At 47.2% G+C, this 25,488-nt stretch overlaps 1 protein-coding gene across 1 annotated transcript in view; it reads right to left on the bottom strand.

The window, feature by feature from the left end:
• LOC311184232 (protein FAM169B-like) overlaps window positions 1-8,591 on the bottom strand; it is a gene marked incomplete at both ends in the record, with an annotated part of 58,380 nt that extends 49,789 nt beyond the window's left edge. The window contains one exon of the mRNA XM_084254072.1: window positions 8,555-8,591. Within this exon, the coding sequence (XP_084110198.1) occupies window positions 8,555-8,591 (37 nt within the window). The remainder of the gene's footprint in view (window positions 1-8,554) is intronic.
• Window positions 8,592-25,488: the final 16,897 nt, after the last annotated feature.

Genomic DNA, 25,488 nt, shown 5'->3' with positions numbered 1-25,488 from the left:
CTTGCTGCAATGAGATTTGCCTCATGCAGCTTCTATTTCCCAAACTCATTTTACCAGGAACCCCGTGGCTGGACACTGACAGATGACAAAACGCGCCTTAGAGAAGAGTGTCTGAAACAAGGTCAGGGCCGGAGGATCAACCGCTCTGAGACAGAGGAGCTGTATGTGAGTGCCGGGGAGCCAAGGATGGCAGGGATGGGGTTCGGTTCTCTCCCCCAAGGGGTGCAGAACAGAAGGGGAGGCAAACACACACTTGGATATTTTTGTTGTTCTCCGAACAGCATCTGATGCCAAAATAGTCTTAGCAAAGAATTGGGGAAAAAAAATAGTTGGAAGACAGAATGTAGAACATGCTAGAATTTTCTGAGCAGATGAGCAAAATTGTCAGGGGAGGGAGGGAGCTCAGGCAAGGTCTGCAGGTGGTGGTGGCGTGGGGAAGTTTTCCTGGGCCGCTGACTGACAGGGAGCCTGACGCTCTGTTAGCACATACGGAGTGTTGGCCAACTTGCAACTTGTCATTGCCTTGGCTGAGAATAAATCACTCGTCCCAAATCGAACATGGCAAAGTATGCAGATGACTTTATGTGCCACCCACACAAAGGTTTATGTAATCCTAATTGCTTTTAATATGAAGGTCTCGTAATCTGAGCTTTGGTGCGTCTTACTTTTAAGCCAGTGGGACAAAGATAAAACTATTTTTGCCCCTTGAATCATTCGAAAGGATACAAGGTGGCATTGAGACATACTACTGCTCCTTTGACATTCAAAGAGGCGTCATATTTGGGGACAAACGGGGAATCCCATTTGGGGGCAGACAGGAAGGAGTAATGTCTCGAAAAGCTTAGTTTATGAATGCTAACAGGAAGGCTCTTGCTTTGATGCTACTGCAGGAGGCTCAGGACTTCCTCACCCCTGAACTTGGGCCACCCCATCGATGTGGCCATCATTATGGGGCCCTATTTGTCTAACCTTTACCAGGAAGGAAGTGGGCTTTGGCACATGTTCAGAACACAAAAAGCCCGGCTCTTCGTATCCTGAATTTAATTGACCAAGACGTTGTAAAAATACCGAGCCCCGAGTGTCAGTAACACCACAGCAACACGCAGTGGCCTGATCGTGGTGGAAACACTCTGTGGGAGAGCAGGGCCAGCAAGGAAGCAGAGCCCCAACCACCCAGCACCCAAGAGAGGACACAGCCCCTCGTCACCGTGATGCTTTTACATTAGTCACAGAATAACATTTCTCAGAACTTAGCCCAAAATGGTAGCAACAAATGGGCTTTACAAACGTTCATCCAGAAGTCTCAGTCCTGCATGTACATCTGCTCCACAGCAATTACTGAAGAGGAGAGAAACTGGGTTTCGTCTGGCGTGCCCAGCGCTTTGCAACACAAGAGGAGTTGGAAGGACATGAGTTTTGAGTCTCCATGGCCCAATTTAAGTACTTCACCACCACATATGGCAGCTGGGAGGAGAATAATGGGATTCCCCTACACGGAGCCACAACTCACTTGGAGAAAATGCAGCTGCTAGCCAATAACTGGCAATGCCTGGAGATGGCTACATTTCCGTAAGGGAGCCAGACTCTGCGCAACACTGAAAAGTAGATGAAGAGACATGCAAGCTGAATGCAGACGCTCACATGGAGATCAGTCCCAGCTCGGTTTCACGAGGAAGGAACACAAAAAAAGGTTGACATCCTGCCTTCTTGCAGACAAAGTCTCTAAAGTAGTACTTGGGGAAAGGCATTGGAAAAACAGTGATATGTTCTCACATAAAAATCCTCCTTTTCACACCTATTTGCATTGTATCTTCTGGTTCACAAAGGGCTTTCTCCTTGTTGGAAACTGATGTCAACTCTCTGATGTCAGTGCAGACTGACCCACTAGCCTCATTGCTCCAATGCAGAAACAGGCCTCCAAGGCGAAAGCTAGTGAGTGTTGGGCTGGGACTCAAACCCAGACCTGGGGGTTTCCAGCGAAGCATTCATCTCCTGCTTACCAATTTATATCATGTCAAGAACCACACACTGGGGTATCCCTAGTGGTGCAAGGTGTTAAGACACAATGTGTGAAGCTGCAGCACGAGTTCGATACCCGGCCAGCCAGGAAGCTACCCACAAGGCACAGCAGCCCTCTCCTGTCTTGCCCGCTGCTCCCCTCAGCAGTGTATTTCAGTCAGTCTGCCTGATCTGTTCCCCGTTCTGTCTCTGGGGAATCCTCTCACCCCCCACACCTCTGGCCTACACCCCAGTTCCTGTATGCATAAATAAATAAATCTTAAAAAAAGTTTAAGGAAATTTAACTATAGAATGTAAAGAGTCAAGGGGCTTTTTTTGTGTGTGTTTTTTGTTTTGTTTTGTTTTGTTTTGTTTTTGTTTTGCCCAATAAGATTCTATGGGCAAAGTCAGTAGAGCTTCTAGAAATTAATGTCTTAATTTAGACAATGAACTAGAAAACATATCTGAAGAAATTACCCAGAAGGCAGCAGAGAAGACACGCAAGTAAAAATACAAAAGGCAGATTGAGGGAGAGGAAGTGTAGAATGATGAGGTCCAGGAACAAGCCAGTTAAGTTCTAGAAGGGAAAGGAATATCAAAGTAAAGATTTGAAGAAATGATTGAAAATTTTCCAGAATTAATGAAAGATACCTATCCTCAGATTCAGGGATTCCAACCCAATTCCAAAGCAGGAAAAAGAAAAAGGAAAATCCCACCTAAAGACACTGATCAATCAGCAACAGGACAAATGCAAAACCGCTGTCACAAAAGCAGCTGCAAGGGAAATCAGACCTTCCCACGGGAACGGAGCTCCCCTCTCCACGGCACCACCACAGAAGCCAGAGGCAGTGGAAGAGCACCATTCATGAGCAAAAGGAAATTCACTCTCACCCTCCAACTAGAAAAGTGACTTCCGAGAGTGTGGATGAAATACAGCAATGTTTAGAAAAACAAAACATGAGGGAGGTTGCTACCAGCAGATCCTTGCTAAAGTTATTTAGCACACGTAGGACAAGAAGTTCCTCCAGAAGGCAAAGAAAGTGAGAAATATGAATAAGAGGCAAGTCACCTGGCCCTACAAGACAGAAACAGTTAATAATCTGCAGAGGAAAAAACAACGGAATTAAGGTGCTACATACCAATCGCATATACATTGGGAAGAGAGTATTTGGACTGAAAATATTTGTAAAGCCATTCTATGATTCCAGAGGAAATTTTTAAGTTTCTAATTAATTAATTTCAGAATTAGAATTAAACATGCATATTAAAACTTCCATATGAGCCTCTAAAACAATAAAAACATAGGCATTAAAGTTCAAAATAAGAGTGAGCAAAAACGGAGTTAGGGGGCCTCCCCGGTGGCGCAGCGGTTGAGCGCTGGGTTGCGAAGCTGCCCGCGGCCTCTGCGGCACCGGTTCGATCCCCGGCTGCTCCCCGGCCACCAGAGGAGGGTCCCACATGGCGCGCAGACCTCTCCTGCCGCCCGCTGCTCCCCTCAGCAGTGTACTTCGGTCCTTCTGCCTGCTCTGCTCCCTGCTCTGGCTCTGGTGAATTCTCTCACCCTCCCGCACTTCTGACTGTACCCAGTGCATGTATAAACAAAAACAAACAAACAAAATAAATAAATAAATAAATAAAAAACATGCCTCTATTAAAAAAAAAAAAAAAAAAAAAAACGGAGTTAGGCCAGGGTGGGGGAGAATCTGAATTAATTCAAAAGAACGCAAGAAACAAAAAGAAGTTCTACCGACGTTCCCAGCCAATCACCATCATTAAAACATGTTCATAAGGAGGTAAGGAGACGACCTTTCTACAGGGCAGTTTTTGTTTATTTAGTGCTGGCATCACAAGTATTTTTATTTTTTTTTAATTTGCCAGTCACTTATTTTTTAAAAATGCATCTTTCCTTCTGCATAACTTTAAAACATTTTTTCCCAAGATATTCTAAAAGATCCAAAGTGGGCGATACACATCGTTACAAAAGTCACTTCCTGTAAAACCATAAAGGGCAAATGGAACTAACTGGAATTCACTGTATGGATCTCATACTGCTCAACCACAAACACACACACACACACACACACACACATACACACACTCACTGAGCAGCAAGTCCTATCGGACTCAGCAGGACAGTTCTATGAAAGCAAGGATGACGAGGTCCACTCTCCATAACACTGATTTCTCAAGCATTTGCTGCTGAATAAAACAGTCAAAGATTTTGATTAGGGCTTATTTCTGCCAAATGCAGTGAAGACATGAACGGTTTTCGCAGTCAGTTAATGGAATTTGCCAGTACTGGTTAGAGGTTTTCCAAGAAAAGCACATTTTTCTTCATTTCTGCAAGTCAAGGAAACCACACAGCCTAGGAGGGCTTGGGACATGGGAGACCCCACCCCCAGCCCTGCCCACAGTGGGGACAGGCTCCTCCAGTGCTCGGCCAGAGGGTGATTCCCAAGTGGTCTCTGTGGTGGCCCTGCTTTGGAGGAGCAAGGAAGCATGGAAGTTTCTATGCTTTGATAGTTTAAGCAGGAAATGAGGCCAAGGTTTGGGGATACAGATGCAAAGGGCTTCAGGGGAGATGGTTCTCAGGGGCTCAGAAAAGGTGACTGGAAAGACAACAGGGAGAGCAGTGAAGGGTGGTGGGGACAGGCCTGGATTTCCACAGACCATGGCCTTTGGAGTCCACCCTCTGTGTGCTCCCCACACACACCCTCCATGCCCCCACCCCCACCTGCTCCAAGCTTGCTGATCACTGGTCTTGAAAAAGAAACCCCCAACAGAGACTGGGTACACTAAAAGACATGGTATTTCTACCCCGCAGCTGTTGTGTCCTAATAAGCGTTAAGCAAAGGCCTGTCTTTCAGTTGCCACTGACAGTCACTTACATGCAAACCCCAGCCCCTCAGCAACCCTGACTTTACAGGTCACGTGACATCAGAGGTGGCTGACCAACAAATGTGCTCGAATTTTCAGACCACGAGACACACGCACTAAACAACTGGTCTCCACCATCCTCTGGAATTTCCCAGGGCTGAGCAACTAAGAATGTCAGCAGAGGAGCCTGGAGCCAGCTGCTGCCAGGAATCTGCTAAGACCAGTTAGCCGGTCACCAGACTAGGGTTTCAAAGGTCAGAAAGACAACACCTCGGTGCTCACTGCCCTCAGCGCCCAGCCCCAGTCCTGCCCACCGGGTCGCTGGCTCCACCTGCCAGGTCACAGCAGGGCCCGGCAAGGGGTGAGCATACCAGCCACCTCGGCTGGGCCTCAAGCAATGGAGATGCCACGTTATCACAGACATCCCACGATGTCTAGAATGGGGTGAACAAGGACCCTCTATTGTATGGATACTATTCTATTCACCACCAAACAGGGCATACAAAATGCCCAGGTCACTAGGAATACCCCTTTAGTCCCTCCCAGGAAGATGAGGAGGGTTTTATGGGTCCCCTAGAAAGGTATTCCAAGGGATGAATTGACTAGGGCCTGGTGCCCAGGGGTGGCAGGTCAGCGTGCTCCAGAAGCACCCAATCTCCAGACAATCCCTCCATTGACCCTTCCTACAGCCACAAAACCAACAGGGGGATTATGGGTCCATTCGGTGCTCAAAGAGGTGTGGCCCTGGTATAAGCAGGGCACTAGGTGAGGAAGAGCTAACAGGTGCTGCCCTCGTAGAGATGTCCAGCTGGGTGGGTGGGATGTAACTGACAGAATTCATGGCCAAGTGGGCGTCCAGAGACCACCAAGAGGGAGTCCTCTCACTCTCTGACAGGAGACATGTCGAGAAAGACACTGCATCACAAGCGCATCCTGTCTGCCACCAAGAGCCGGTTCCTTATTGGCCTCCCCGGGGCCCTGGTCCACCCAAGCCAAGCTTCAGGGGTCCTCCTGGATCCCCCTCCACGCTTGCATGCTTTCCTGCAGAGTTTCCCACAGCTCTGCTATTCCCCGTGCAAACTGTCCAACACGTGATTTTTCAGAATCGGAACACTAAACCGACTTCTTAAATTTAGGAAACTCTCACCAACACTTCAGCTGTGTGTAATTAGAAGGAAGGGCCCAAACAAATGGCCTTCTCCACGGCTCCTGAAGATTTCAGGATGCTGATCAACCGAAGGAGTCCTCTGAAGCCTACAGAGGGGAGTTCAAGATAAAGGTTGAGGGGATTAAGAGTTCAGGGCAGGGTCTGACTTTCTATTTTCCTTTCCACTGTACTCCGAGCTGAGAAGACAGCAACAGAGGGTCTGGTGGAATCTTAGAAGGTCTTCAGCAACAGGGAAATTTAAAAACATATAACACACTCTCAGAGAAAAAGAACATAAGGGTGGGGCCTCCCCAGGGGCGCAGCGGTTGAGCGCTAGGTTGCGAAGCTGCCCGCAGCCTCTGCAGTGTCGGTTCGATCCCCGGCCACCGGAGGAAGGTCCCACATGGCGCGCAGACCTCTCCTGCTGCCCGCTGCCCCTCTCAGCGGTGTACTTCGGTCCTTCTGCCTGCTCTGCTCCCTGCTCTGGCTCTGGTGGGTTCTCTCACCCTCCCGCACTTCTGACTGTACCCAGTGCTTGTATAAATAAATAAAAATTTAAAAAAAAAAGAGTTTTAAAAAAAAAAAAAGAACATAAGTGTGACGGGGACATGTCTTGAATTAGTGGGGAGTCGCCCCAAAGCCACACTGGAAGGCACCCTCCAAACAGACACGGATTTTCAGCAGCCTCACCTGGAGACAGGAGCCATATCACACAACCTTTCCCTAGGCTGTACCCCTTGAGTCAAGTGGGGAGCAGGATGGGCTTCTCTAAAAGCATTAGTCTTAGTTTAATGCTTCCTTTGTACAGGAAAATGGATTCCCACATAGATAGGATTTGCCAGAGCTCTTTTTTGGAACTGGGCTGTCAAAAGCCAGGAAAACAGCTGTGTAAAACTCCAATCCGTTTGGATCATGAGAAATGATTCATGTGCAACTGCTGTGCTACCTGGGCTTCAGCCTCCTTGGAGGCCACGGCGATGGCTGAAATACATACAGGAAAATCCTTAAACCGTTTAAGCCGACTTTTCCAGAAGATAAAATTACCCTTACTTTCCCACTGAAAGGGAATAAGAAGGCTCTGGTCTGGAAGAATGTTCTGACTCGTGGTTCCGCTCCAGGGCAGAGGGGAGACTAAGCAACTGTGTGCAAATACACCAGAGGTCCGCCATGTGTGCAAAGTCTGTCCATTCTGCAGATGCAGAAAATGGAGCTCAAAAGAGCAGTTCTCCATATCATCCACTCCATACAGCCCTGACTTTCCAGAAGGATCACTGAACACAATCTAGATGGACTAGCATCCCCTCCCCCAAAACCAAAGAGGAAATCCTGCCTCAGTCTCTGGACCATATAAAACTGTCCTAAGGAAAGTAACTCATCCCTGCAATTGGCTAGTAGGCCCCATCTCTCCTGAACTCACCCACTTGCAATGGGGAGAAAAACTAGTCAAATTCACAGCTTTTAAGTACAGGTCATAGGGCCTCCCCGGTGGCGCAGCGCTTGAGCGCTGGGCTACAAAGCTGCCAGCAGCCTCTGCAGAGCCGGTTCGATCCCCGGCTGTTGGTCGCGGGGCCCACATGGCACGCAGACCTCTCCTGCCGCCTGCTGCTCCCCTCAGCAGTGTACTTCATCAGTCTGTCTGTTCTGCTCCCCGCTCTGGCTCTGGTGAATCCTCTCACCCTCTGGGGCTTCTGACTGTACCCAGTGCTTGTATAAATAAATAAATAAATCTTTAAAAAAAAAAATGCAGGTCACAAAAACAAGGAATTCTCAGCTCTTGGTTTCCAGTAAAGGAAAGAAGTCTGCCGGACTGACTTTCCCCTCAGGGACCTGTGGTGGGGGAGTGACCAGCCCGGGGCTTGCTGCACGTCGGGGCTGGCTCAGCGGTCAGGTGAGTCGCCCCCAGCCGCTCCCGGCCAAGCACCCGGTCCTCCGCGCACGGGTTGCAAATCCCTTTGGGGTTCTGACCCTCGTGGTCTGAGGTTCGGACGTCACAGCGCTCGGCCCGGTTCTACGGGTAACTGACACCGCGAGCGCCCCACAGCGCTCGGCCCGGTTCTACGGGTAACTGACACCGCGAGCGCCCCTCCACCACCGCACCCCGGGGCTCTGGCCCGCGCTCAGACCCAGGCGCCCCGCACGCCGCCGGCGAGGGGCGGGGGTCCGCCCCGGGGGTCCCGCAGGGCCCGGGGCTGCCGCACCCAGCGCTCTGCCCCCCAGCCCCGCGCCCCCAAGCCCCACAGACGGGGCGGCCCAGGCCACGCGGGGAGGCAGAGCGCTTGCCCGTCGGCGCCAGGGAGACCCCTCGGGGCGACCCCTCGGGGCGACGAGCGCCCGCCCGCCCCGGAGCGCGCGCCCTCGCGTCCCCTCCAACGACAGGTGCGCGGCGGCGCCCGGGCGCCAACTCGGGGCGCGGCTCCCCCGGCCCGCGCGGTGTCCCGTCTCGGTTTGCGGCCATTGAAACCCGACCCGCGGGGAGGGGCCGGCGCGGCGGGGCGAGGGCGAGGGCGCGGGCGGCGGGCGGGCTCCCCGTACCTGCGGCTCCGCGGGCGGCCTCGGCTCCGGCCTCCATGCTGGGGCGCGCGCGCTGCACCCCGCCCGCCGGAGGCCGGCCCCCGCCCCCTCACCGCCGCCCCCGCCCCCGCCCCGGGGCTGCCCCAATTCCCCCCTGTCCCCTCCCCCGTGCTCCCCGCCCACTCCCCGGGGGCTCCCGGCTTGCCCGCCACGTCCCTTCCCCCAGGGGGGCCCCGCCTCTTCCCTGGGGCTGCCTCTTGCAGTGCAGTTCACCCTGGGCTCCCCGGTTGTCTGGAGAGTTCACCCCGCCTCCCATTCAGACTGCTCGCTGCCTCTGAGGAGTATTTATTACCCCCCTGCAACCTTTTGGAAGAGGAAGCTGTTGGCACCCCCAAGCCCTCACCAGGCCCGGGCCTTGGCCTTGCCATCCCTCTTGGCGCCCCTCCACGTTTCCGGCTCCCATTCCTATTTTTAAGGACCGGGATGATTTGCTTTATTTATTGCTGTTTGAAAATACACAGGTTGAAAAATAGCTCAGAGGCAAGGAAAGCGCACAAGGCGGGGTTCCTCTAGGAAGCTTTTCTGCCCATTTCCACGTCTTTTCAGGTTTTTCCTCATCGTGGTGACGGGTTGCGCTGATACTGAACAAGGGGATGACCAAGGTCAGGAGACAGCTGCAGGGAGATGGTGGTGCCCGGCCGGGGTGCAGCAACAGGCCAAGGCACACCTGTTAGGATCATTCCCCAGGAATTTGCAAAATTTGAAAGAAAACCCAGTATTCAGTCAATAGGACTAGCAAGCTACTGAATAAATAACAAATCCTGTTGTAACAGTTGTTATTTTTCAGTCAAGAAGATGAAATCTCACTACCCCCAAATGACTAAGGCTTGGGAGAAATTGGAGTCAAGAAAAATACAGGTAAGCATGTCTCCAAAAACTTTATAATGAAGCCCAGAAGACTGCCAAAAATTTGACACTGATTTTCAAGGTAGTGGCTCATAGTTCATAGGTGAAGTTATTTAAACTAGTATCTTCTCTACCAGTTTCCCAAGGAAGACTGAAGACACTCCCAGCATCATAACATGATCTCTAGTACACCAATTCCCAGCTGTTTTAAAACAACTTTAAAAGGTTATTTCAAGGGCCTCCCTGGTGGCACAAGGGGTTAGGACACAGCCTATGAAGCTATCCCGTCGCCACTGCTGCATGAGTTTCATCCCCTGCCAGGGAGCTACCCACATGGTACAGCAGACCTCTCCTGGTTTGCCCGCTGCTCCCCTCAGCAGTGTACTTTGGTCTTTCTGCCTGTTCTGCTCCCTGCTCTGTCTCTGGTGAATTCTCACCCTCCCGCACCTCTGGCCTGTACCCCAGTGCTTGTATAAATAAATAAATCTTTAAAAAAAAATAAAAGGTTATTTCAGTGTGTTATAAGTCCCATTTTTTAAATTTTTAAATAAGTGTGTGCTATAAGTTTTTGAGAGCTATGCTTTAGTAAGCAAGTTTAAAAACATGAATATGTAGCTTTTTACAGAAATCTCCAAAAAAGATGAAGTGCAGCAGTTTTGGGGTTCTTACCTGGGTATTTGGAGTCAAGTCTCACCTAGAACAACCAGCAATTGAACATGGATAGGTAGGTAGGTAGGTAGGTAGGTAGGTAGTAGATAGATAGATAGATAGATACATAGATACATAGATACATAGATACATAGATAGGTAGATAGATAGATAGATAGATAGATAGATAGATAGATAGATAACTGCATCATTGAGCTAATTCCACAGTAGGAAAAATCATACATACTTTAATTTTGAAAACAGAAACGGTTGCTACCTCTACAGTGTTTTGGATTATATGGAGAATATTGATGCAGGCAATTCATCTTGTCAGCAGAAAAATTTAACTTGCAATATCTATAAATACAGTTCAGGACTATAAATGTATTTTCCTTATGATTTTCTTAACAACATTTTCTTTTCTCTAGTTGATCTTATTGGAAGTCTATAATACATGTAACATGCAGAATACGTGTTCATCAACCATCTATGTTATCAGAAGGCTTTTGATCAATGCCAGCCTCTTAGTTAAGTTTTGGCGAACTCAAAAAGTTGTACTCAGATTTTTGATTGCGTGGGGTCAGCCCCTCTTACCCCACCCCAACCCTCTCTGCCCCCATATTCAAGATTCCAACTATATTCTGGGAGAGTGTTTTGCAAACTACAACTCCAACCCAGCCCATGGCCTCTTTGAACACTGCCTGTGAGCCAAGAATAGTTTTGACATTTGTAAGTAAAAATCAAAAGAAGAATCCTTTGTGACTCACAGGCCATTATATGAAATTCAAAATTCAGTGATTGGAATACAGCTACATCCATTTATTCGCATCTTATCAATGCTGCTTTCAAACCACATCAGCAGAGCTGAATCTTTGCCACAGACCATGTGCCCCACAAACCTAAAATATTTACTCTAGCTTTTTACAGAAACTGTGTGAACACTGGTTGGAATATTAAGCTGAAGAGGGACAGGTAAGTCCCAACAGCTATCCTGGAAGACTGACATGTTTAAAGAATCTGTTACTGCTTTGATGAGAGGCCATGTCAAGTGTCCTCAGTTTTGCAGCCCAGATAAGTAGCTGCTCTGCAAGTAGTGAGGTTTGACACAGAAAGGAGCTTTTATTATTGTTGTTATTTTAGTTGCAAGTGCTTCTGGCTGACTGATTTATCTTCTCCACCTCCCACGAGGAATTTGACCAGTTTGATTAAGGTTCATTTATGTCAAGTGTACAAAATGTGTTGTCAGCGCTGTTTGTGTCAGGGACAATAAACAAACCCGTCTAATCCCTTTTCTTGCTTAAACAGGAAGTCACAGCGTGCCAACGAGAAACTTAAAACAAATCCCACAACGTTTTATGTGCGATTCAAAACACGAAATGATTTTAGGTCTCGGGATATCATCATCCTGGCAGCTCACATTTGTCGTCCCTGGTGAGAACACGTGTGGAGTCTTGCTGGCTCTGTGGTTCACAAAGAAAGGGTCTCACCTTGCCCCCTTAATCCCAGAGTCAAATACGATTACAAATATTTCCCTCTCGGGAACTTAACTTGTAAGACAGATCCCTGTGTTTTTTGTTAAGTAAAGCATCTCCCTTTAGCGGCCGGCTTCGTTCTCAGGCTTACTGTATTTCATCCGTCTCAAGATCGCGTTTGACATCAGGGTTAGAGACCATTTGTTTTTCCAATGGAAAAAGAAATAAAAGTGCAGATGTCAGACTTCAGAATCCATCCTTCTCTGGATTGTTTTCATTTTCGAGAAGAAAAATGTGTGGGTTTTTTTCCAAGTGGGGATGAAGACAATCGTAGATGTGTCACTGTGGTGAAGGAAAAATCTTTTATACGTCTCATTTTCTTTGTTATTAATTGCCAAATGAGAGGCAACTTTAGGACATAAGAAGTAAAGTGTAAGAGAGGGAAAACTCCAAGGACACATTTCTGTTTAAGTTAGAAGAACAGTTTATGTCAAATCCTAAAAAATAATTTCAAAGATTATCAGAAAAGGAACATGGTTAAAACTGACTATTGAGGAGTCTGTTGGAGGCAGGATAAGTAGATATTAATTCGAACACCCAGACCTCGTTAGTTAACGTTGATATCAGAGTTCGCCCTTAGCAGCACCAACGTAGCAGATGTCAGCGATTGGCTTCATCAACTAGTAGGTAGCTCTGACAGGCAGCAAAGCCCTCCTGACAGAAAACTAGATAAGTGACGTGAACTCAGAGCTGCTCTCCAGAGGGGACTTGAGAGACATCCGTCGTGCCAGCGGGGGTGTGAGAAATTGGGTAAATGCTTTCAGAATTGAATTTCAGTGTTGTCTACTTTAGCGTCAAAATGAGCTAAAGTGGGACCTCCCTGGTGGTGCAGGTGGTTGAGCGCAGCGCTGTGAAACTGTCCGCAGCCTCTGCAGCACGGGTTCGATTCCCGGCCGGCCAGGGAGAAATCCATATGGCGCGGCAGACCTCTCCTGTCTCACCCCCTGCTCCCCTCAGCAGTGTATTTCAGTCGGTCTGCCTGTTCTGTTCCCCGCTTTGTCTCTGGTGAATCCTCTCACCTTCCTGCACATCTAGCCTGTACCCCGGTTCTTGTATAAATAAATAAATCTTAAAAAAAAAAAAATGAGCTGAAGTGCCCAGCTTCCTAAAGCAGGCAGGGGAGGCCAGAAGTTGGAGGCTGGTGGGGCAAATGCCACTTCCCACCTGTTCTCTGCTATAAATATGCCTGCAGCCCACCCTGGGGGCCAATTAAAAGGAAGGGTCTCTGTTCCACATCCCAGCAGACATCAGGTGGAGGCTCTTTCTTGGCAATGATCCCCATTAAAAGACAGGGGAGGGGGTCTTTTTTAAAATCAGGGGGCCAATTAGGGAAAAGGTACATGTGGTCATGATACCTAATGCTAGAGGCGCTACACTTGGGGGAGCAGCCCACTGGGGAGGGAAACTGGGCTGGAGCCTGCTGTCCCTGAGCCTGGTGCCCAGTGGCCGACATGGTGTCTACCCAGGTGCCATTTTGAGTCATAGGGCAAGTTAGGGTAATCAGGTGGCTTCAGGGACAGTGCAGGCGGGGACTTGGGAGAGTTAAAGAAGCTCCAGAGACAAGGGCAACAAGAAAAACAAGGGAAGATCCAGAGAAAAGGGCAACAAGTTCTGAAGGGAGCTTGTCAGTCACCCCAGGACTAGAGCAACAAGGGCAAAAAGGATGTCCGGATCAAGGATGACAGAAGAAAGGTCTGCTAAAAGATAAGGAACGTGATGCAGGGAAATCCCAAGCACAGTAGCAGATTGAGACCACCGAGAAGGAACCAATCACAGAGAGATGGATGGGACTTTAATAACGAGGGAAAGAAAGTATATATTCCCGAAGCAAGACTCCAGAACGGCTTCTTTGCCCCTCTCAGGTACTTTATTCCTGGGAGTCTTTGTTTTTTGTCCTTTTCCCTAAACAAACTTTTCTTTACTCTCTCAAAGTTTGCTTCTCTCTGCTTTCTTGTCTGAAAAGTCTGTGAATTCCTTTTTACGGCTTCATGAGGCAAGAACTCCTGGTGATTACCAGGGTGAAAAGCAGCAGCAGCAGCTGTGATCGTGATAACAGCACAAACCAGAATCAATTTCATAGCAAGAAAGGGGGAGCTGGGGACTCAGAAAGGACGGGGCCTCATGAGACTGGGACGATGCATCTACAAGGACCATCCCGAGACTGGGGAGCTTTCAACCACTCAGGAAAGCCTTAGGCACCCCTAAGAGATGCCTGTTAGAGATGCTGAACCCCCCAAGGTCAATTAGGAGGAACAGTAACCACCTTCCTGTCTTTCCCCAGGACATGGAAAAATCAGCCACACCCAGTCATTGTCACAGGGGATCCCAAACTCTTCACCAAACTCTATTTGTAAATAGACACATTTGGCATATTTATAGTTTCTTGAACTGTATTTAAGGAAATGCAGTAGAGGCAAGGATTCCTGTGGGGAAGGGAGAAAATTGAAAGTTTCCTAACTTAATATTTTCAGACTATAGTCCAGCTCCTGTTAACCTTCTAAGAAAAAGAAAGTTCTTTCGAAAACCTTTCATCTCCCTTGCTTCCATTTGTGTTATTTTGGGTTTTGAGATGGAGGGGTTCGAATTACTCTGAAATTGCTAAGGAAATTGTTCTCTTGATAAATGCAATGCTTGTCATCAATAAAATATGCAAGTGCAAGCACTGGGTCTGTTATAGGGCAGCCCCGATATTGAGCGGGTTGCCTGGCTGTGAGTCCTCACCCGCGTGCTTAAAAAGGACTTATGAATACTCCACTACAGGCACACACAAAAGGTTAATAAAAGGTTTATTTACAAGGGAAAAGGAAATAAGGAAAATGTACAACTCAGGGAGAAAATAGGGAAATAAAGTCTTTAATGCGTCCTACCAGATCTGACCACCTGGAAACCCAAAAAGTACTCTCCGAGCTGGCCGGACACTGCAAGCTGGCAGAGAGCCAAAATGGGGGACCCCTCCAAAGCCCACGTGTCTGGCTTTATACCCACCTGGCTGCTTAACCCCACCCTCAGGTCCCAGCCACCTTCCCTTTGGTGGTGATGGGATTTGGAGTCCCCAGTGTCTTTGGCTTTGGCCTGGGGTGGGGGTGGAGTCCACAAAGCCTGTGTGGAATTAGCTTTAGGACAGCCTTTTCCCCCTAACAGGTCGAGTCTCAGACCCACACTGACTCCATCCCCTGGCTGGTCTGTGTGTGGTTTACCTGCAAACTCTAGGTCTTTGATAAAACACCTGATGATCAGCCAGGATTTGAGAGTGCCCGCTGACTTCCCGGGGATGGTCTTACTTTATTAAAAATGCTCTGAGCTGCCAGGAGTTGGCTTTTCACTTAACTGGATTTGCTTGGTGGTCAATCCACCCAAGACAACTGGCAGGCAGACGGCAGGAGAAGGAGGACTCTGACAAACTGCCTCAAGGTCAAGGCCTTCTAACTGGCACTAATAATAACAATGGGAAACTGGGAGAGGCTGCGACCTCCAAAGGGCCTCTCTTGGTTACAAGAGAAGATTTCGCAAGTTCTACACCAGGGCCGGTCAATGTTAAAGTCCAAGGTTCGACCCTGCAAAATCAGACCTTCAAACCTTAGCTGCATGAGTTATTTTCCCTAATTGTTAACAGACTAGAATTTTTTTTTTTTTTTTTTTTTTTTGCTGATCTGAATAGGATTTTCAAACAGAATATGATTTTTTCTGGTTGCTACATTTTTAGAATTTGTGTCCTCCGCTCAGGACATACCTGGTTTCTCATATTTTTCTTTAATCTCAATATTTTCTAAAACTTTTTTCTTTGTACGCTGCCCCCCAGGGACAGCTACCATCTTATTTATTCTACAGGATTCAGTCAAACTCAAAGGATACCACTCATTCCCTGATGTCAGGACATCCTGTCAAAAACATTTGTACCCTGAGAAAATTTTACCCACTGTGTGCCAGCCTGGTTAATAGGTTTTTGTTGTTGTGGTGGTGGTTTTTTAAAGAATTTTACTTATTTATGCATACAAGAGCTGGGGTGTACGCCAGATGGGCGGGGCGGGGGGGGCGGGCAGAATGAAAGGATTCACCAGAGACAGAGTGGGGAGCACAACAGGCAGATGTACTGAAATACATGGCTGAGGAGAGCAGTGGGTGAGCCAGGAGAGGTCTGCTGCGCCATGTGGGTCACCTCCCTGACCAGGGATCAAACTTGTGCTGCAGTGGCTGGCGATAGTGTTATAGGACAGGGAGAGGGACAGCCCAAACCCCGCAAACCTGCCTATTCTAAATGGGTTCTGCCATCCTCCGCATCAACACAAAACATAGGAGACTTTAATGGGAAGGAACTTTAATAAAACTAGGAAACAATACAGGTAAGGCAAAGAGTCTAGTTTCTAAATGAAGCACCCAAAGTTACCCATCCCCTCGTGGGTAAAAGTCCATCCATATGGGATCGGCCCAGAACAAGGCCCCAAAGCCTGCCACAAGTCTAAGGCATCTTCCAGTGGGGACCCACAGAAAAGGGTCAGAAACAACCAGACAAGCCTGGAAGGAAAAGAGCAAAATCAACATGAAGATAAAAGCTGCCATGGTCACCTCCCCAAGGCAAGCGCAGTTTCTTCACGTGTCTCTAGGTTCCATGTGCCTCCTCCAGGTCTCCTGGCTCCATCCTGCTTCCTTCCTCAGTCTCTTCTGCAGCTTCTCCTCTTCCTGCTCAGCTCCACCCTCCCTTGGGTGGGGCAGGGAACCTCCCCCTTTCGTGGGGACCACCCTGTTACAATAGCTTCATAGTGCTGCAACTTAACCCCTTGAACCACCAGGGAGGCCCTGGTTAATAGTTTTAAACCCAGACATTCAGGAACTTCAAAGCCACCGGTCTTAACCAAACCTGTCTTAACCAGACCTGTCTTCAGTGCAAAAAGCCTAAGGCGAGCCTCCCTGGTGGTGCAAGGGGTTAAGCACCGCACTAAGAAGCAATCCGCAGCCTCTGCAGCACGAGTTCAATCCCCAGCTGGCCAGGGAGCTACCTACATGGTGCAGCAGACCTCTCCTGACTCGCCCGCTACTCCCCTCAGCAGTGTATTTCAGTCAGTCTGCCTGTTCTGTTCCTCACCCTGTTTCTGGTGAATCCTTTCTCCCCTACCCCAACCCCCACCCCCGCGTCTCTGGCCTACACCCCAGCTCTCATATGCATAAATAAATCTTAAAAAAAAAAAAACAAAAAACCTAAGGCAGGGGCACAAGTTGATATTTAATTAGCTTTCCCCTTCTCAAAATTTGTCTGAATTGAGAAATTTGTCATAGGAATCAGATAGACAAAACAAAACTTCAGCTGTGTTCCAGATAATTCTGAGTTGGAGAATGTTGGAGAATGTCTGTAGTCCACTGCCCACCTTGAAATGAACCTATTACAGAGGCATCTCTGTGAAAAGGGGAGCAGGGGGACTGGGGCCTGAGAAATGGGGGCATCAGGTGATCAGAGCATCAGAAACAACAGAGGGTTTGGCTGGGGCCTACGCCACATGAGGAGACAGTGGAAAGAACTCAGTGTGTGCTAGACTTCTATCATCTTCCAGAACATCTGCCAACACTTCCCACACACGCCATGGCTTCCATTTCATGCTCCAGGGAGGTCCACAAGGATAACATGTTGGCAGACACTGGACACTGCTTTCTATGCACCAGGTGGTATTGGGGCCAGATATTGACCCTAAATGCTGAGGGTTTTGCCCCCTCCTGACTGTCCTCCAGGCCATTGTCTGAGCTTTGGAGGGGGCACTTCATGGTGTGGGTGTCATAAAAATGAGCAGCCAGAACACAGAGAAGGTCAAGTCCTAAGATTTGACCTCTCCCAGGCCTGCAGGGAAACTTTCCTAAGCTAGTCCCAGACAGGGTTCGCTGTCCTCCCCAAAGCAAAATTCTGCTTAATTGCCTTTCGTTAGAATTCTTCATTGCAATTAAATCATGAAATAGTACATGTTGTAAATAAGTGTTCTCAGTTCAAGGAACGAGCTTTTCCATCCACAAGCATCTTTCAGCATCCCTGGCTCTTGTTCCTTCCCCGACAAGGCTGCCCAGCCCAGGGCTCATCTCTAAGGGCTCCGTGCCCAAGCCCACCCCATGACTGCCGCTACTCAGCCTGTGCAGGTCCTCTGACTCCTCCACTCCACTGAGTCCTGGTTCTCCCCACCTCCTCCAGGACTCTGCCCCAATAACCCTCAAATGCTCTTTAAATATTCTGACCCCCGTGGCTCAAAGTCTCTCGACTCAAAGTGTAGTCCCAGACTGGTAGCATCAGTACCACCAGGGAAATTGATATGAATTTAGAATCTCCAGCATCACCCCAGGCCTACACAATCAGATGCTAAATTGTGCAGCCCTAGAAACCAAAGCCTAGCAAAGGGGGGGGAAATGTTTATTTAAGGCCTACGGTGATAGCCCAGAGAACACAGACCCAGGAAGTACTCAGTTTGTGTGCCCAAGTTGCCCAACAGAGGGAGAACTTAGACACAGACACACACACACACATAGAAGCAGGCAAGTCCTCAACCAGGTCCTCAGGTCTTGGGGTTTTAGGCAAATGGGGTTTTCAGTAAATACAGTTCTGATTAGTAGAAGTTCAATCAAGAACTTCAATCCTGGGCCTCCCTGGTGGCTCAAGGCAGTAAAACGCAAGTTACGAAGCAATCCACAGCCTCTTCAGCATGAGTTCGATCCCCGGCCAGGGAGCAACCCACATGGCGCAGCAGACCTCTCCTGACTCACCTGCTGCTCCCCTCAGCAGTGTATTTCAGTCAGTCTGCCTGTTCTGTTCCCCATGCTATCTCTGGTGAATCCTCTCATACCCCACACCCCTCTGGCCTGTACCCCAGTTTTTGTGTGCATAAATAAATAAATCTTAAAAAAAAAAAAAAGAATTTCAATCCTGGGGGCCTGCAGCCAGTCTGTTTGGTTCAGCCCCTTCCAGTCTGTTCATGTCTGGACTTGCCTGGACCAGTCCAGGGCCTCATTCTCAACCTCCTCCCCAATTTTGTTTTAATTACCAAGACTCAGATGACTCCAAAATGTCTCATATTGTCAATTGTAGCAAGACAAAAGGGAGATTACCCCTTGATAAACACTAGAACAAAATGCACATTTAAAAAAATATTTTACACAATTATAGTTTCATACAAATTTACAAAGAAATGTAGAAAACAGTCCTCTGTGCCGGTCACCCAATATCTTCCAATTTTAACTTTCAATATCAACACCAAGATATTTACACAATTGTTTGTGTCCATGTGTTTGTGCGTGTGTTCAAATCTAGCAGTTTTATTACATGTGTAGCTTTGTGAAAACACAACCACAGTCAAGATACATAACTATTCCAACATCTCAAGACTCCCTTGAACTACTCTTTATAACTACATCCACCCCACCCATCTCTAACTTCTGGAAACCATTCGTTTCTATAATTATGTTATTTTACAAATATTATATAAATGGAATAATGCAGTATGTATTCTTTTGAGACTGGCCATTTTTCACTCAACGTAATTTCTAGTTGCATGTATCAATATCAATAGTTCCTTCTTTAAAAAAAATTAAGAGCTTTATTGAGATAAAATTCATATGTTATATAAGTTATTTATTTTAAGTACACAATTCAATTACTTTTGTCATATACACATACACACAGAGTTATGCATTCATCACCACAATCAACCTCAGAACATATTCATTACTCCAATAAGAAATTCCAATCCCCTTGGCTGCCTCTCCCTAGTCTTCAACCCCCACCCACTCACATACCCCTGCTCTAGGCAACCACTAATCCATTTGCTGTCTCTACAGATTACCAATTGTCAACATATATAAACAAAAGCATATACTATGCTTTATATATATATGGTGGAATACTACTCAACTTAAAAAAAAAGATGAAATCTTGCATTTGCAACAACATGGATGGAACACGCCTTTATTATTTTTTTTTAAAGTATTATCTAGGAGTAAAGAACATCCACTAACAGTACAAGGGTGGGCTGGGGTCTCAACATCAAAGCAAATGCCTCTCCTCCTTGAAGTAATTGCCTCATGCCAGTCCCTTAGACTGGTCTATTGAAATATAAAGCAGTTTGCTGGTGCTAGAACAGGTGAGGGGGGGTGTAGGGAAATATGAGAGCCTATTAATGGTTTCAGAATGATAAAACCACTAATATGGTTGATGAAGCCATTAATAATGGTTTAGGGATGATGAAAACTTGATTGTCGTACCTGTGGAATAATACTGTTAATATATTAAAAACTGATAATTATAGACTTTAAATGGGTAAATTGTATGATATGTGAAGTACACATATATACATATAGAGGGCAATTTAGAGGTAGATGAAGAAAAAATTAATGCACTAGAAGATATTACTCAAAGGGTATCCTAAAGAGATAGACAAGGAAGTGAAAAAAAAAGAAGTTATTAGCTATAGAACATAAAATAAGATATTCTGTTGGAATTCCACAAGAAGAGAATGCTGAGAATGGAAGAGAATCAATATTCAAAGAGATAGTGGTTGAGACTATTTCAGAATTGGTGAAAGATATGAATCCACAGAGCTAGAAAGCACACAATAGACCAAACAAAAACAAACAAAATCCATACTTACTCATCAAAGTAAACTGCCGAAAACCGAGATGATCCTAAAGTAGCCAGAGAGAAAAGAAAGTGCACCTACAAAATTTGTCAGAAGAGTTAGACGTAGGGTAAATATCTTAAAACAACAGTGAAAAAGTGTTGTAATAGCTTCAAAGTGCTGAAAAAAATGCCAACCTGAAATGGTATACCAAGCAAAATCGTCTTTAAAGAAGAACATGTATGAAATAATGACATATTTATAAGAGCAAGTATCAAGACTTTACCATCAAGAAGCACAAAACTAAAGAAATGCATAGAAAAATCCTTTAGGAAGAAGGAAAATGGCCCCAGGAAGGTAGTGTGAGATGCAAGGAGGAAGAAGAAGTCTGAAGGCAAAATCTGAACTAGCATTATGTGAACAAAGCAACAACAATAAATGCCTAAGTTGTAGGTTTAAAATAAAGAACTGGGCTAATATACAGGACAATGAAGGAACTTTAGAGGGTGATTGAAGCAGAAGTCTTCTTTTTTTTTTTAAAGATTTTTTTTAATATGTATTTATGCATACAAGAGCTGGGGTACAGGCCAGAGATGAAGGGGGTGAGAGGATTCACCAGAGTCAGAGTGGGGAACAGAACAGGCAGACTGACCAAAGTACACTGCAGATGGGAGCAGCGGAGCAAGTCAGGAGAGGTCTGCTGTGCTATGGGGGTTGCTCCCTGGCTGGCTAGGGATCGAACTCATGCTGCAGAGACTGCGGATTGCTTCATAGCACAGTGCTTAACCCCTTGCACCACCAGGGAAGCCCTGAAGCAGAAGTCTTCTAAGATCCTTGGTTTGGACCGGCATTCAGATATCAAATTTAGACTTTACTAAATGATGTATGTATGGCAAAATTTCAAGAGTAACTATCAAAGAGTAGAAATAGAGTAGACAACTTCCAGGATAATTGTGAAACAAAATAGAATATGAAAACAAGTGAAGAAAACTTTGGAGGGGCCAAAAACCACCCTATAGAACAAGGCAGAAGAGAACAGCTCTGCTGTCTCGCTGAATGCTAGCTAGAGCAGCTTGTCCCCACAGCACTAGCTCCTGCCCCTGGCATCACAGATGCTCCAGGGAGCTGGATTTGTTTTTATCAGATTTGCTACTGATTCAACGTCAAGGATGAGTACATTGGATTGGCTGAGCCTCAGTCATGTGACTGCTCTGAGCACAGGGAGATTGGCCACTAAGCATTCATGATGGGAACCGGGCTCTGCCTTCCACCAAAACTCTAATACCATGGGGGAAGGTCAAAGTAGTCACTACTCATCTGAATATAAGAAGTTGAAATCTTGGGCCTCCCTGGTGGTGCAAGGGGTTAAGATGCAACCTATGAAGCTGTTTACAGCCACTGCAGCACGAGTTCGAACCCTGGCCAGGGAGATACCCACATGGCTCAACAGACCTCTCCTGACTTACCCGCTGCTCCTCTCAGCAGTGTATTTCAGTCAATCCGATGCCTATTCTGTTCCCCACTGTCTCTGGTGAATCCTCTTACCTCCCCCTACACACCTCTGGCCTGTACCCCAATTCTTGTATGCATTAAAAAAAAAATTGACTCTTTTTGGTTCAACCTATCCTTATCCAGTTCTTGATGTGGAACACAGACTCTCCTAAGATATTAGCCCCTTCCTGTTCTGATTGCATGGGTGTACTGGGATGATACAATTTGGACACTAACTGCCTGGAGTTAGCACAGACCTCATAGGTTAAGGAAAAAGTCCAAAGAGTGTCCTTACTTAGACATCAGTTATACTTCTGACTACCATAAATTTGGTATTTCTCAGGTTTGATAATTTGCTCCAATGACTCAGAGTACAGGAAAGCTCTATACTTACAATTACAGTTTTATCAGAAAAGATATGTGCAGTGCCAGATGTTGACGGGTCCCAAAGGCAAGGTGTCTGTGTTCTCGCTCTCTCTCTGGGGTGGGAGTAAGTCATCCTCCAGGAAAATCATCACATCATCAACCAGAGAACTTCATGAGCCTTTGTATGCAGAGTTTTTATTGGAATTTCATTCAAGAAGCTGATTGATTAACTTGATCATCTCCTGCCCTGAAGCTTTGTACAGCTGAAAGTCTTAATCCTTTAATCATGTGGTTGATGTTCTGTGACCGGATCCCATCCTGAAGCTATCTAGAGACCCATCATGAGTCACCTCCTGTCCATAACAGACACTCCTGTCACCCAGAAAATTCCAAGGGTTTTTGAAGCCCTGTGCCTAGAACGGAGGATAAAAACCAGATGTGTTCTTTCTTATACCATCGTTCTTTATAGAGGCCCCTGTGCAGAGAAGCATAAATATAACCCAAAGCAGATTCTGAGAAACACTACACTATGAGACTGAAGAGAGGGAGATTCTTTCCATTCTGGAGCACATATGGAAGAAAGGAATTGAAAGCAAATGAGAGGAAGCTTCACTGTGGGAGGGCTTTGGGGGGCCATGGGCTAGAAGCAGCAATTGAGAATGAGCTAACTTCTGGCAAGGGGGAGTCAGTTTTCCAAACCTCCATGTACACGTCCTACCTGCAGTCTTTATGGGATCCTCTCACTGGATTATTCTTGCAGTCAGTGAAGATGCTATTGTTCCTCCCATTTTGCAGAAGAAGTGGGTGTTCAGAGAAGTTGATGATCTGGCCCGAGGGTACAAGCCATGAAGTGGCAGTGCCGAGACTCCAACCTCAGTTGGCCTTGGGAGGTGATGTCCATATCAGCCCATCCACCTTGCTCTTCCCTGGGGAAGATGACATCCAGTTCAGAGGAAGTGGACCACAAAGAAATATTGAGACGTGGGGCCTCCCTGGTGGTGCAAGGGGTTAAGATGCAACACTATGAAGCTATCCACAGCCACTGCAGCTTGAGTTCGATTTCCCAGCCAGCCAGGGAGGTGACCCACATGGTGCAGCAGACCTCTCCTATCTTGCCCACTGCTCTCCTCAGCAGTGTATTTCACTCAGTCTGCCTGATCTGCTCCCTACTCTGTCTCTGGTGAATCCTCTCACCCCCTGCAGCTCTGGCCTGTACCCCAGTTCTTGTATGCATAAATAAATATACCTTTAAAAAAATAAAGAAATGTCGAGACTCACTGCCCCAAAAACCATGGGTGAGCAAAGTGAGGGTTTTCATCCAAATCTCTCATCCCTCTCCCATGTCATCATGGCTGACCCTTTGCTATGAGTTCATAGTCACCCTCTTAATAGCTCTTTTACCAGCACCTTTGACGTGGACAACACCCTGGGCTGCTCTGTCTTCTTGCTCACGACGCAACAATAGAGTTAGAAGCACATCAGCAGCTGATGTAGAAGCAGCATTTTCCCCAAGCCAGCTCCCTCTGTTCTCTGCCCCCTCCCCAGTCTGTCTTCTCTGTCCCTATGCTTTTGCTCAGCCTCTGCTTCTGTTTTTTCCTTCTTTGTGCTTTCCCTTTAGGGCAGGGAGGGAATCTTGCAATCTCTTGCAATCTCTGTGGAGGCTCTTTTTAGTCTCAAATCACAGGACCAGTCTTTCTCCTGGACCACCCTGGGTCATCCTGCTCTCCCCACCTGCATGTCTGGAGACTTCACTTGGTGTTACACTGTCTGATTTTGTTTGGGACCCTATGGAGTGTCCCCTGAGTGCCAGCCTTTGGCCAACACAGCAGTCATGACAGTGCTAATTATTTAAATGATCCTCTTCCGGCAGAGGCCGGGAGCTAAGTCATGTACATACAGTTGACTTGACTCATTATACAGATATGGAAACAGGCTTCGATGGCTCCATAAAGCACCCCAGGGCACACACCTGTAGAAGCAGCACTGTCTGTGGGACCTGCACAGACACATGCCCACCCCACAGAGGGCCTGGTCTAAGCACGTGTCCCAGGGGCTATGTGTTGACTGGACGCGCGGGACTGTCATTCTTTCCTATCCCGCAGCATCCCTCTACCAAAGTCAACCTTGTTAGTATCATGGGCAGTGTTTAATGAGTACCTACTTCAAGCCAGGCATCATGGATGGGAATGTATGGAACTACATGTAGAAAAAAAATATTATATTCTCCACTGACAGCATTTCTCTCTAAGAAAGGGGAGTTATTAACAGACAATAACTTGAAGGCAGTTTTTTTTTAAGATTTATTTTTATTTATTTATGCATACAAGAACTGGGGTGTAGGCCAGAGGTGCAGGGAGTACAGGGAGGTGAGAGGATTCACCAGAGACAGAGAAGGGAGCAGAATAGGTGGGTCTACTGAAATACACTGCTGAGAAGAGCAGCGGGCGAGACAGGAGGTGTTTGCTGTGCCAGGTGCATAGCTCCCTGACTGGGGATCGAACTCATGCCTCATTGGTTGGCCATAGCTTGATAGCGCTGAGACCTAACCCCTTGTGCCAACAGGGAGGCCCCACACTTGAAGGCATTTTTGTGGTAGTTGCTCTTCAATGAGTGAAGAGTGCTTTTGAAAAAGCCAACACAGAAAAGTAATATAAGTATTAAAAGTTCACAATGAGGGCTTCCCTGGTGGTACAGGGGGTAAAGAACAGCAGTGTGAAGCTATCTGCAGCCTCTGCAGCACAAGTTCGATCCCCACCGGCCAGGGAGGTGACCTACATGGAGCAGCAGACCTCTCCTGGCTCGCCCACTGCTCCCCTCAGCAGTGTACTTTGGTCAATCTGTCTGTTCTGTTCCCCGCTCTGTCTCTGGTGAGTCTTCTCACCCCTCACACCCCTGGCCTGTACCCCAGTTCTTTTATGTATAAATAAATAAAATCTATTTAAAAAAAAAAAGTTCACAATGTCGCGGGCGCAGGGAAATGCCCTCCTGACTAGCCATTACAGAACAGGGATCTCTGTGTCCAGAACCCACCTAGACTGGGAAAGTGCCATCCCCACAGCCAGTGGTGAGCTGGAAAGCCTGGCAGAGAGTCAGAACCAAGAGTGGGATCCAGTGATTTGGAGCCCAGCAGGAGATCCAGTCACTGCCAGGGCAGTCTGTGGGACCTCAAGACCCACCTCTGGAATTAAACAAATACAGAAAGAGGAGATTTTCTGGGACAGCGACCATTAACATATCCATAGAACCACTGCCCTACTGGACTTCTGGCATCACGGTATTGGACTCGATCAGACCACCAGTTTCTGACATCCCAAAAAGAGCACACAAAAGAGATGCCAGCCAGTACCAGCGACACAGTCTCCCAAAACATAGGACAAATTAGAAAACAAGCAGCAGGGAGAAGAAAAATTATAAGCAACCAAACACATCCCCA

The sequence above is a fragment of the Talpa europaea genome (genome assembly GCF_964194135.1).
Source record: "Talpa europaea genome assembly, chromosome: 14".
NCBI classification, from domain to species: domain Eukaryota; kingdom Metazoa; phylum Chordata; class Mammalia; order Eulipotyphla; family Talpidae; genus Talpa; species Talpa europaea.
Note: the sequence above shows the minus strand (reverse complement) of the source record. Positions and strands in the feature narration are given on the sequence as shown.